At 41.6% G+C, this 14,381-nt stretch overlaps 1 protein-coding gene across 1 annotated transcript in view; it reads left to right on the top strand.

The window, feature by feature from the left end:
* The first annotated feature begins 283 nt into the window (after positions 1-283).
* Positions 284-14,381, top strand: part of LOC126469585 (uncharacterized) — a 328,341-nt gene continuing 314,243 nt past the window's right edge. The window contains exons 1-2 of the mRNA XM_050096702.1: positions 284-420; positions 544-609. Coding sequence (XP_049952659.1) covers positions 341-420; positions 544-609 — 146 coding nt within the window. The 5' untranslated portion in view covers positions 284-340. The remainder of the gene's footprint in view (positions 421-543; positions 610-14,381) is intronic.

Here is a 14,381-nt window from a genome sequence, read left to right as displayed (position 1 = left end):
TTTTCAAAGTACATATCCATACAGTGGAAAAAACAAAGTCAGACAACACATCAGACGTGTTAGTGCTGATTTTGTAGTTCTTTGAGCAGCGTACCCTCAGTAATTCCATATATCTATAAACGGATTAGTAATATAAATTTTCTATTTGTTACTATCGATATCTCGTGCAGTAATAACTAATCTCTCGAGTAGTATCTTTGGTTTGATATCGAGTGGTATTTCTTGCGAATGCTCTGAAAACTACAATTTCTTTAATGCTATCTTTGAAAATACGTATGTTCGTAAGCAGACGGTAGTTCAAACATATACATCAAGCGTTGTTGTAGGTTTGTTGTGAACGATGAGCAGGTTAACAGAAGAAATGGTTGTTGCGAGAACAAAAACATCAGATATATCATTAGTGCGCAAACTGAATTGCTGGTAAGCATTTTTTCCTGTAAAATATATATATATAACAGTTTCTAGTGAGACATGAAGTGTTGTGCTTTATGCACATTGATACGCATCAGCAGTTTTGAGCTGAAACTACATTTATGTTTACAGGGGGAGCAATCTATGTGATGTAAGCCTTCTTAGGCGCATGCCAAATGTTGAACTGCTTTCGTTAAGGTATGTAATATTCTTCTACATTGCTTAAACGTTAAGTATTTGTTTGTGCTTTCGATTTGTTAGTGGCAATATTTTGTTTATGGTATCATTTAATTATTATATCGTAATTAATCAGATAAATATATTTCGTTGAGCAGTGGCACAATAATTTGATGATCGCTTCATTCTTTCGAACAGTTTTAATTCGTCGTTGCTAATGGAACTGTGTATGTTTTTACGTCATGTTTCTGGCGTAACCATAATAATTGTCAGATATAGAAGTGGCATTACGAAATTGTTAAGTGACTGATATTGTTTGTTTTTGATGGGTTCCGCAGTGCAGGTAACAGTGAGCGTCACGCGTATTCGGATACTGGTATATATGTGTGTGTTTCCTCTGACAGCGCTCTTTTCAGGTATCGGGAAGAAGTACAAGCGAAGACGAAAATATCAACATGTTTCGGATTAGTATACATTCAAAATGCACTTCTGAATATGCAAAAGAGACTTTATTTGAATATCAGCAGTGACTGAAAATTATATTATCCGACAATATGTATGAATTTGGACGTAGGTGTTCCTGAACAATATGCCTAATGTATTTTATTACTGACAGCCAACTTGGCTTTCTGTTTACAGAGAAAATTCTTACGAAGACGTTGTCCAAGATAACTGCGTTTCACTGTATTTGCCATTATATCGAAAATATGTAGGTAACTTTTTGAATGTAGTGTACCCCCTTGACTTTAGTAGAAAATTATTTCTGTATTAAATCAGTTTCTGCCTCTTACGCGCCCGTATTGTGTAACACCTACCCGGAAGTTATTAATGGTCCAAGTTATGTACTGAATAAGCTTAGTTATTTATGTAGTTAATCGTGATTATACATGTTTCTTAAAGTAAACATTCGTGATTTATGCCTCCGCAATAACCTGTCTGCATTCAACACCAGGCATAAAAAATGAAAGATCTTGAGACCATAGCCGTAAAGCTCTTTTTCTTGTTTGTATTTATTTTTTTTATTTTTTATTTATTTATTTGTAGGTGCACTTGTGGTTTGAGAAATGTGAAAGTGTGTGTTACTAAGATACGTCAGCATAACAGGGCTCTTTTGAAGATTTTACTTTTTTCTCAAATTGCTGCTAGTTGTATAATATTGTTTTTCTGACTCTAGCTACTGAATATGACATCTTTATTTGGAATGATTTCATCGCAGTTATGGCATTTGTGTTCCAGAACATTGATCATCAGAATCTTTAGCATATTGCCATGTTGGCTCAGTTAAGGTGATTAATTCCAGTCAAGCATCGCAGTACGGAGGACAATTTGGGAGCCATCGTTGCCAAAGCGTTTTAGAAGTCTCGTTTTCTACCCACGCTGGTCATTCTATCTGCAGCGTATAAAGTTCAGTGTTACGAAACTTCTTGTGAGAACAGAACTGTTTCCCTGATGCGACTTCAAGCTGGACATTTGCCTTTCATGGGGCTGCTCTTACGAACTAATCTATCTAGTCGCGTCTGCGTAGCTTCACGTTGTCAGATTCTCACAGGTGCAAGGCCAGCAAACTATACTGAAATTTGGTGTTTGGAACATATTTGAGTGGTGTGGCAAAATTACAGCTGTGAAGTCAATTGTTAAGAACACTACTTTCGAAACCCAAGAGTCCGGATGCTGTTTCGTTGAAGTTTTCATCTGTTGGGGAAATCTCGTAAAACCCTGCACTATATATAAATTAATGCACCGTCCGGATAGAAGACTTCGTCAGCAGTATACGTCGAGGAAGTCTACATTCCTTGAGGCTTGTTTCGTAGGATTGTATTTCTTGAGTTTCATGATTAGTCCCAAATGGGCTTCAGCTGTGAAACGTCTGATTGTATAGAATTTTTAACGGGCAAATTAGTTACTACTCAGGAGATTGTGCCGGTTTTTCTGTTGACATTCTTACCCTGTCCCCCCCCCCCCCCCTACCGTACCTTCCCGTTCCAAGAAATTGTGAATGACTACTCCCAGCGGGGCTTGAACCCGAAATTTTACTCCTTCACGAGAAGAGCTGTATCAACTCAGGTATCCGAGCGCGTCTTTCGGACCTGGCGCAAGACTTCCCTCCGTCGCTATCTCGTTCTAGCTCTTGTCTTATTAAAGTCGGAAAAAAGTCTGCGAATGTCCGTTTTGTTTTAATATAAGTAAGTGCGGTCATACCTGTCTGTGTTACGTTAAACTCAACTCTGCTACTTCCTTCAACAATGTGCTGGAGTGGACTGTTGGTTCCCAGAATTCGGTGAATAAATAGCTCGTGGCATTTACGATGGTATTTTTATTTTTGTATCGTAGCCCAGCCTGTCATTTGTGACACAGTTTACAACTTCATCGGTACACTACTCGTATTTTTTTTAAGGAACTGAAAATGTTTGAGTATAGAAACTATAAATTCTTGCCATATTTTTGGATTTCATTTTGTAAACGTGCCAGAGATTCAGAGATGCAGCAACTGAATTTGCGTTCGATAATATTTTTGGAACATTTCAATGCAATAAAAGCATTTGTTGACTCTCAGAATAGGGCTTCACTAAAGGAAGATAGGCCTATGCTTAATTTTAACGTACCGCCCTCTATGAGGCGATCAGAGACGATGCACTAGCTATCGGATTTGAGAAACATGAAGAAGGAAATCGGCTGTGTACTCTTCAGATCACCCACATTTAAACTATTTGTAGAAACCTACATGTGTGTGGCCTTATATCCATTAGAGTCCCGTTCCACACGAATCAGAATATAGTGACGTTTATCAATTTGAGATACTCGTCTCCAATGCTTCCCGTAATAACACGCCGCATATCTAATTCTGTTCTCCATTCCATTCGCTTGTAAGGCACGAGTTGAACGTCAGTGTTTAGTAGCTGTTCTTTGTTGCTTAGTAGTCCACCAGTTTGTATTGTTTATTCGATTAATTTTTCTCTTAGGTGCTGATCTACTGGGTATAGCGTGGGTAAAAACAAGTGATTACGGTACTAGGAATCAAACCTGGTTCCCCCTAACACGAGCCCACGTACTAATACAAAGCAGAAGATGGTTTTCTAGATTCCATATACATGAAATGAAATGTGAGACATGAAGAAATGGCCATCAACATATAAACCCATTGCATGTAATGACAGCCAGTGGTTGAATTTGAATACGTAATGTTTTTTTCGGACAGAAGTATTCACTTTTTAGCAGTCAGTATGTATAAAAGTTGAATGAAAGAGATCGGAGTTGACGACCTCTCTTACGTGTTTCACACAGCTGTGAAATCTGAACGTTGGCACATGAAAGAATACGGTACTTTAATCAGGAGTTGCACGAAAGCCAACTTCCATGTGCCGGCAGCGTATCTAAACGTCTAACCGTAGTCAGTGAAGGAATCCACTAATGGCGCTCAAGTCACGCAATGGCATACTGTTTTACCTTTTTCATTCAACCATAGTGGAAAAAAAGGGAAAAGCGTGTAATGCTGTTTAATTTCTTGGTTTACTATCTGCTGGTGTGTGTATGATCGACGTGAAGGACGTCCCAAACCTGCAGCCACACATTAAAACACAGAGAGAGGCACAATTAGATATTGAACGATCGGCTGTTAGAGGAGTGTTAATTATTGGAGATTGCTAGTGAAAGAATGCGGGTCATTTTACAGGAATGGTTAAGTGTGATAAAGCTTTGTGCAAAATCGGTACCACATATGTTAAATACTGACAAAAAGAATATGAGAGACAGCTTCTCATCAAGATTTGGATCGTTTTTAAAATTATCACAAATGATTTATTATGCCGATTTACTAATGTGTTTGAAAAGTGGATGCACATTCTCACAGTGGAAACGAACAGCTGGAGTGCCAGACAGGATGGAGTCATTTTTTATTGGAATGTAAAGGATTTTCTCCATATTTATTGTCTTACAAAAGATAAAATAGTAACTATCGGAAAGTACACAAGTATTCTGGTCAAACTACTTCACAAAGAACCCATGAATTGGAAAATAATATTTCAACAGGACAATGCACCATCCCACAAAGATGTTTTTGAAGTAAGAAAACTGAGGCTTTTGAAGTTAGAAGGTTTGGAAGATCCTTACTATTCACGTTTTTATGGCCATTGACATCCACATATTCTCAAATCTGAGGACATCTGTTGCTGAAAAACGTTTTGAACACAATCAAGGCCCGAAGGGAACTGTATAAGGGTATTTTTGTGTCTTCCAGGCATGCAGTTATCGACAGTACTTGCATTGTGGAAAAATACTGAACAAAGTTCCATTGTAGTTAAATACTTTATCATAAAAAATCTTGCATTTTGGAGAACACAGCCCTTAATTACCAGCCGATAAGTTTTCACTTCCCCCTCGTAATACCAGTGATCCGACAAGGAAGGCGGGCGCGTTTAACGAATTTTTGTGATCAAAGTAGCGGCTTGAAATTAGTTGTAAACTGTTGGGCGGATGAACTTTACGGTCGTTATACAAAACAACTCATCCGACGTCTCGGTCCACTTTTTTGTTCCCTTCAATAAAGCTGCTTGTCTGTGCTTTGTGAATACAAAGTTAATTAACATGACGAAAAGCTATAATAAACTAACTCATTTTTGCAGGCAAGTTAGGACACAATGTCCCGCGTTATTATTTAAGGAGTGCAGAGTTGCTAGCTTGTTTTTCCTTGTCTGCCTACGGGATAGGAAATTGAGAAGGAGCGACTAAATTGTCGAGATACTGAAGTAGTATGTATTTTAGAACAAAACAACACGGATGGGAGAAGACCAGAGCCGGCCAGGGTGGCCGAGCGGTTCTAGGCGCTGCAGTCTGGAACCGCGCGACCGCTACGGTCGCAGGTTCGAATCCTGCCTTGGGCATGGATGTTTGTGATGTCCTTAGGTTACTTAGGGGACTGATGATCTCAGATGTTAAGTCCCATAGTGCTCAGAGACATTTGAACTTTTTTTAGAAGACCAGAACCAAACAATTATTTACGTAGAGTAATGAAATTTGGGGAATACATTTGTCTAGGTAACATAGTTAAACGATTTACATTGCAAGATCACAGGTCAGTGCAAGCGCAAGATAAGCCTTTGCAAATGTGAAATGCTGGTACAAAAAAAGGGTTCAAATGGCTCTGAGCACTATGGGACTTAACTTCTGAGGTCATCAGTCCCCTATAACTTAGAACTACTTAAACCTAACTAACCTAAGGACATCACACACATCCATACCCGATGCAGGATTCGAACCTGCAACCGTAGAGGTCGCGCGGTTCCAGACTGTAGCGCCTAGAATCGCTTTGCCACCCCGGCCGGCAAATGCTGGTACATTAATAACCGGTGTAGCCGCCAGAATGCTGAATAGAAGCATTCAATTGTGCATGCATTGTGTTGTACAGGTGCCTGATGTCGTTTTGTGGGATGGAGTTCCATGTCTGTTGTACTTGGAGACGGTGAATGCTGGTTGTAGGTGACGATGGCGTTTTCCTCCGACTATGACTCATATGTGCTCGATTGAAGACAGATATGATGATCGAGCAGGCCAAGGCAACGTGTCGACATTCTGTAGAACATGAGGGGTTACAATAGCGGTATGTGGGCGAGTTTTATGCTGTTGGAAAACACATCCTGGAATGCTGTTCATAAATGGTAGCACAACATGTGGAATCGCCAGATTGACGCACAACTTTTCAGTCAGGTTGCGTCGGTTGACCACGAGTGTGCTGCTGCTGTTATACGAAATCGCACCCCTTACCATAAATACAGGTGTAGGTCCAGTGGTCTAGCACGCAGACAGGTTGGTTGTAGGCCCTCGAATGGTCTTCTTGTAACCAACAGACGGCCATCACTGACACCGAGGCGAAAAAAGCTTTCATCAGGAAACACAACAGATTTCCACCCTGTCCTCTAATAAGTTCTCGCTTTGACACCACTGAAGTCGCAAGAGGCTGTGGTTTGGGATCAGTGGAACGCACGCTACAGGGCGTCTGGCTCGGAGCTGTCCTTGAAGTAACCGATTTGTAACAGTTTGTTGTGTCACTGCGGTGCCGACAGCTGCTCAGATTGCTGCTTCAGATGCAGTACTATGCGCCAAAGCCATACTCCGAACACGATTGTCTTCCCTCTTGGAAGTGCCACGTGGCCCTCCGGAGTCCGGTCTTCTTGCGACCGTATATTCCCGTGACCATCACTGCTAGTAATCATGTATAGTGACTACATTCCTGCCGAGTCCTTCTGCAGTATCGCAGAAGGAACATCCAGCTCTCGTAGAGTCATTACACGACCTCATTCAAACTCAGTGAGGTGTTGCTAATGGTGTCATTGTCGCCTCAAAGGCATTCTTACTACCATCAACACACTAAGTCATATCTCAAATGCAACTAACGCTAACGACCGTTACAGCGTGTATTTAAAGCAAACCTGATTTGCATCCACGTAGTGGCGTTACTGGCCCGAAATGTAAGTAGACCTCATCTGTCCGATATAGAAACACGCCTACTAACTTTCGTTTATGTCGCTCAAATCCTTCTTGGTTGAGCTTTTCTCGTCACTTTATATGCATATACCTGTAAATTCGTAATGATACCACATCGGCACATCTGGTCCACTACAATACATATTTGGCCATTTTGCGTTGCGCTTTCCAAAATTCTAATCTTGGTGGATTGTACTCAGGTGTTTCCGATCTCCAATAATCTTCCGTATGTGTGCGCTTACCTGCCACATTGCGTCAATAGTCACCACTAGTAATTTTAATAATTTTCATTCCTGTGAAGATCTGCACAATCTGAAGAAGGAGAGGAGGGGGGAGAGGATAAAAACATTACAATAGTCACCGCCCTCTTTAGCTGGGATATCGGTTTAAAACTATGTAAAAGGAAGACTGGCATACCACTGAAATTTTCTGTTTTTCGCGTGAGTGTAAATTCTACAATGGCATTATAATTTTTCGATGAAATCGCTTATATAGCTAGTGATTAGGATAGAAAAGTTACGTGTCTGTGGTATTGCCTTCGGGATAATTTGTAGGCCAGATTGTATACTTCTGGAACTCAAATTTCTTGAAGCCACGGCCGATTCCGCCCACTTGGGCGAGTAAGCTAATGATTTTAGACTCGGCGGACCGTTAGACTGTTACACTATATGTTTTAATACTCGAAAAAGAGTAAGACGACAAACTTCGCGTCTGAGAGGAGCCAATTAGTGGTCTGCAACAGAATGGAAAAACGTCAAAATGTCCGTCTTTAGTTCGAGCTTCTGCAGTGAAATTTTAAGGATCTATAAGCCTGTGAAGTTGATTACTGGTTCGACCACTTTAAATAAATAAATATGCGCGTTCTTTTTGCAGTGAGATAATTAGAGCTGCATCGAAGAAGGAATTGGCCATGATATTGTTGCGAGAACCATCCACATATTTTCCTGGCACGGTGTTTGGAGACCACGGAAAATATCAATCAAGATGGTTAGGCTAGGTTTCTCCCTGAAAAGGTCACTGAATGTTTGGACGAACGCGGTGGTCAATCCAAAAAATATTATCTAATTGAGGTTGATGAGTGTCTCTCTTATTCATTTCGTAACCTGCGATGGGTGTGAAGACTGTCAATAGGCAAAAAAGTGACGCATTCGTAACTTACCACTTGTATAGACGCTGGATGACTGTAGCTAGTAAGACTGTGCACCAGACTAAAACAAAAAAATAGACTAAAACGTGCTTTACCTACAGTGAGCAGTGCTTTTCTGGACAAGGAAATGCGCTAGAAACAGTGACTGGGAAGAAGAAAAGTTGTGATATCAAGATCATGTTGTGTACGAGTCTAAAGATGTAATTGCAGAAGTCACATAAATCTTTGACAGTAACATCTTGGCCTAAAAAATTGACTGTATTGACGTCGGTAGGGTAAAGCGCAGAATTCTACGGTCCCTTCATCAATTATCCTTTTATCTTGATAACAGCGGTAAGTTTTATCAATTTTGTTTCCAGGTTGATGCGGTGCGCTTATATTCTTCATGATTATTCTCGTCATACTCAACGCTTCTTAATTCTTTTATAAATTCTCGTGGCATGAAATAATGTGCCCTATGACGTTGACATCTGCAACTGTATTATCTGATAGACTTCCCTTGCTAGAAAGCGGCAGGTTCCTCGAAAGTTGCCCTAGCAAGTAGCTCTTTACAGCGAGCCCGCACAGAATGTGACAAAATATTTCTACTGGTCGATAAAGCCGTCTGCGCTGTCGGGTTCTATCTTTCTACTGGCACGGCAGCCTTGATGTGAAATATTGGCGACAAGTCGGGTGTAATTCTTGAGTCACCTGACAGACATGTTGTAAAAAAGTGATGCGGGCACTTTGAGCCCATAATTTGTACTACACGATATGTTGTGGAGGAAATAAAATTTGTTTAATGACTAATTTATGTCGTCATATCAATTTTTCAGACTTAAAGTCGTAATTGTTTCCGGAAACAAACAAGTTTTTAGGCACGAAGTCTTTATGGTAGTGTAATAAAAATGTGAATTATGTGGTCTGTGCAGAGCCAAACATTTTCGGTTTTCAAGGTTAAAAGTAAGTGAAAGTTTTTTTCGACAGCCTCGCATTAACAGCAGTGTTGGGATTGCATCAGCAAGTTAAATGTTTAGGAAATTGATATACAAAAATTTATTTTTGTTCAAAGTCATTTTCTGGTCGAATTTCAGATACGTTAAGACACACATTTACATAAAACCCGATCCATTAGAGCAAAATGTAATGTCAGTTATAACAACTGTATAGGTTACTGTTAAACAGTTAAGATCTCCAACTGAGATCGACTCACAAATGTTAATGTGGATTAAGATTCGGGAAAGGCGCTGAAATGTGATGGACAAGTGTGCTGGTATGACACTAATCCTGGGAATGAGGACGACTTCCCCTCTAGCACACCCAATTCAAATGGCGGCTTGAATTACTTTCCGCTTTAATGAAAGCCGCTTATTAATGGCCGTTTTCAAACAAAAAACCGGGCGATTTTCTTCGTGAAGCAACCACTGCAACCCATCAGTTGTGCTACTGGAAACATTGGTAATGTTATGACAACGGGTGTTAGTTTGAAGTTCATAAATATTTTTTTTTTAATTGCAGAATATTTGATTCTCATCAGTAGGGTATCGTTTTCCCCAAATACAGTGCACAACACAGATCAACAGTTTCAACCTTCTTCCAAACTACTTTACATAACCTAAAACACACTGTCAGAAAAATATCAGTACACCCTTTTAGAGGTTTCCAGTCCGCTCAAGATTTATTGTTGCAACTGTGAGTATGGAATACACAAAAGATTACATTTACAGATCAATAGCACAAGCAGTTCTGAGGTACAAGGTGGGGGGCTGCAACATTGACGTGACTGCTACGGTCACAGGTTCGAATCCTGCCTCGGGCATGGATGTGTGTGATGTCCTTAGGTTAGTTAGGTTTAATTAGTTCTAAGTCCTAGGGGACTGATGACCTCAGATGTTGAGTCCCATAGTGCTCAGACCCATTTGCAACATTGACACACGCGTGAATAAAATGGCAGATGGTCCCTTTATGATTCCCAAGCTCAAAAACATCGTCGGTGTCGCCCACACATCTATACTGAGCTCTTTAAAAATGTGCAATTGCAGAGAGAACCTGTGGCAGAGTCCTAGATATCTGCAGGCAGGCAATGATCACTCCACATCAGGGCACGAAACAGGAGGCCTGAAAAATTATAAACAAAATCACGTTCAAATTTCGTTGAATGGTTTTGAATGGTCCTTTAGTGGTTCCACCGTGTACGCCAGAGCAAAAGTCGCGATCGCACTCCACTACAGAGGGATGCGATCACATTTAGTGGAGTTGCTGATCCATTATGTCCTTAGAGAAGAGTGGAATCATCCAGGATAGGGGTGTCAGCATTGTCAAAAAATTGTCAAGAACGTCGTGCTGTTGCTCATCACATTGCATCCTGTCGTTTTCGACCGCGGAATGTGCGCGAATCAAAGTCCAAAGGAGAGGGATGGTTTCATTGACGCTCTGAATGCCATCCCCTGAGGCTTTTTCGTATCGATTCTTAGCGGTGATGTCTGGAAAGTTTTCCTCGGCCACCCATAAGAAAACTGCGTGATTTGAACGCTTGGCGTCGCGGTTCTGGCCTCCATCGCAGAGGCGTCAAAAGAAGGCTCAAATATAAGTAAGGTGGTGTGTGACGACACTCCCATTGCGTGACACGTCAACGGTGGTAATGAGCAGAATTGTGGTGAAATTTGGTGCCAATGTGACTCATTTGGCCACCTCACACTGCACACGAGCTTCTGAGCTGTGACCTTCTTTTCGCACGTGTTGTAGCTTTCTACGTCTACATCTACATCTAAATTTATACTCCGCAAGGCACCCAACGGTGTGTGGCGGAAGGCACTTTACGTGCTACTGTCATTACCTTCCTTTCCTCTTCCAGTCGCGTATGGTTCGCGGGAAGAACGACTGCTGGAAAGCCTCCGTGCGCGCTCGAATCTCTCTAATTTTACATTCGTGATCTCTTCGGGTGGTATAAGTTGGGGGAAGCAATATATTCGATACCTCATCCAGAAACGCACCCTCTCCAAACCTGGACAGCAAGCTACACCGCGATGCAGAGCGCCTCTCTAGCAGAGCCTGCCACTTGAGTCTGCTAAACATTTCCATAACCCAATCACGCTTACCAAATAACCCTGTGACGAAACGCGCCGCTCTTCTTTGGATCTTCTCTATCTCCTGCGTCAACCCGACCTGGTACGGATCCCACACTGATGAGCAATACTCAAGTATAGGTCGAACGAGTGTTTTGTAAGCCACCTCCTTTGTTGATGGACTACATTTTCTAAGGACTCTCCCAATAAATCTCAACCTGGCACCCGCCTTACCAACAATTAATTTTATATTATCATTCCACTTTGCTGTTTGAAGCGTTGCCGAGCCCGAGGGTGTCGTCACAGGCCGCCACGCATTTGCATCAGTACAGAGGAACGTTGTAGGTACCTTTAAGCCAAATGTCAAACTTCTACGTCGCAATGCGAGACATTTATGGGGTTTCGAAAAAGTGACCCATAAATTGTGTTGTGCAGTGTAGAATCTGGCTGCCGACTGTACAAATAAATAAATATAATGTGCGTGAAGATATGAAACTGCCAAATATTGTGTGATTAATTGGTGGATGACAAGTCACTGGACTCTGTCACAACCTTCAAGTATCTAAGAGTATCAGTCTGGGCGATATAGGGTGAACTACCTAGCTGTGGGGAAGGCATGTACCTGATATTTATCAGAAGAATCGTAAGGAAGTGTAATTCACCCACGGAAACAGTTCTCTTACAAATCCCGGCGAAGTGCGTTGGCCTTACCCTTAAGAAGATGGAATAACATAAGAGACGAGAGAAAATTCGGAGAAGAGGTGCACGCTTCGTCACAGGGTAACTGCAGCGGCTGCGAAAGCGTCAAAGAAGTGCTCAACAAACCCCGTGGGAGACTAGAAGAAAGTTTTGCATCCTTCGGAGCCTTACTCTCTAAAGTACGACAGCCTATATGCCTTTGTGAGTCAAGAACATATTTCTTCCTGTAACTTACTCTTGAGTAGGGATCGCTAGGGTGGAAAGAGAGATTCGGACAGACACAGAAGAGTACGGGCAATCTTTTCTTCCGCACACTGTCTGCGCTTGGAACAGAAAGAGAAAAAAAATTACTTTCATATACCGTCCGGCAAACGCTGTACGGTGTACAAGTGTAGATGAGGTGATCTACTTGCCTCTTGTCCTGTAGATAAATGCAAGATGTCTTAGTAGTTGCATTGGTAACGCCGGTTCCATCTGATCACCGACCACAAGCTGTCGTGGGTGGCTAGCACTAGGAAGGGTGACCGTTCGCGTCTGCGGAGCGCTGTTGGCCAGCGGGCTGCACTCAGCCCTTGTGAGGTCAATTGAGGAGCGACTTCATTAAGTAGCGGCGCCGGTCACGAAAGCTGAAAACAGCCGGGAGAGCGGTGTGCTGACCACATACCCCTCCATATCTGCACCCAGTGACGCCTCGTGGCTGAGGCTGACACGGCGGTCGGTCGTCACCCTTGGGCCTTTCTAGGCATAATCGGACGGAGTTTAGTTTCATTAAGTACTTGACAAATTAAAAGTATGTAGAAAGAGAATGTAAGCAAAGCAAGTATGAAACACTTATTTCTCTATAATGTGACCATTGTTCATAGACATCTCACCTGTACCCGTACCTACACATTAGGAGCCTCTTGTGAATTATGGGTAGACACACTATTAAGTAGACGGTAACGGTGGAAGGAACGGCATATGTAATGAAATAAGGATATAAAAATTTTGGGAGGGACAAACCTGAAAAATGAAGCGCAAATACTGTGTGCTCGACATTTCGTACCCAATGAGATGGGAATCAGTTACCAAGGAAATCCAATATATGTAAGTGAAAAGAAAATTTTTTGATCTGATCAGGTTTAATACTATTCGTTGTTTTATGCAACAAACTTGATGGGACGTACACATGAAAATTTATCTAGATGTAAAGACTCACATACATTTGTACTGTCACGAAGTTGCTCATGGATGCACATAGATTTTCTCCAAACAAGATTCTGCCTTCCTAAGGATACCGTTGTCCAACAGCCTAACGTTGCCTCCTAGTAAGTGCAACTTTTACAGATACCTACGAACTAGCAATTTTGTCTTATCGGCGATTCTATCTTTTCGTTGATTTTGTAGGTTTATTATGAAACCTCTGTGGCATTAACCACTTCGTATAACACAATGATTTTTTTTGTTTTATGCATTGGGAAAACAATCGGTACCATTAAAACAATAGTTCCAAGAGCAGCTGTTAATTAATTCGCTTTATTTACCGGCCGGTGTGGCCGAGCGGTTCTAGGCGCTACAGTCTGGAACCGCGCGACCACTACGGTCGCTGGTTCGAATCCTGCCTCGGGCACGGATGTGTGTGACGTCCTTAGGTTAGTTAGGTTTAAGTAGTTGTAAGTTCTAGGGAACTGATGACCTCAGATGTTAAGTCCCATAGTGCTCAGAGCCATTTGAACCATTTTTTTTCGCTTTATTTGATTAGATTAATACACTTTTAATTTTATCGACGTATCGTAAAACAAACATTATTGCAACAGAAACCTACCCTACAGGAAGCAAAGACAACAATTAGCAATAAAGACGATGAGATGAAAGACATCACCGAGATTTTCGAGTTTTAAAGTATCGATCGACTGTTGGCAACCGACATCGACTTACTCAACAGATGGAGACAGAAAGACATGGAGTGGAAGGTTAGTTCATTTTCAGAAAAATGAGGCACATAAAACTACCTCAATTAACATGTGATCTCTGCACAATGTAACACTACATGGTCAGCAGCTTCCAGACACTTCATATAACGCGCATAAAGAGTATAGTTAGAATCTGTCAGCTCGGAGAAGTGCGATCGAACAGAGCGTGGCTGTAAAGCCAAAAATTTCGTCATTCACAGGAGTAAGATGTTCTCAGGCCCATAATTAGCAATGTTGTGTAGTGAATGCGTGAATGAAGGAGTAAACCCAGTGATAGCTGTGATATGCCTAAGAAATTGATAAGTCATGAACTCAAAATTGCCCACCTCGTACCATTCTTTAGATATCCTTGTCAAAAACTGCAGAGGATTTTCGTTGCAGCTCGGATACAGAAGTCATTGGCAGAACATTTCATCGTTCTGCCTCCCGGAAGCAACTATCCACAAGAACAAAGCTGCACCGTCGATCATCTTA

Source organism: Schistocerca serialis, chromosome 3 (genome assembly GCF_023864345.2).
Source record: "Schistocerca serialis cubense isolate TAMUIC-IGC-003099 chromosome 3, iqSchSeri2.2, whole genome shotgun sequence".
Lineage (NCBI taxonomy): Eukaryota > Metazoa > Arthropoda > Insecta > Orthoptera > Acrididae > Schistocerca > Schistocerca serialis.
This window is presented reverse-complemented; position numbering and strand designations above follow the sequence as displayed.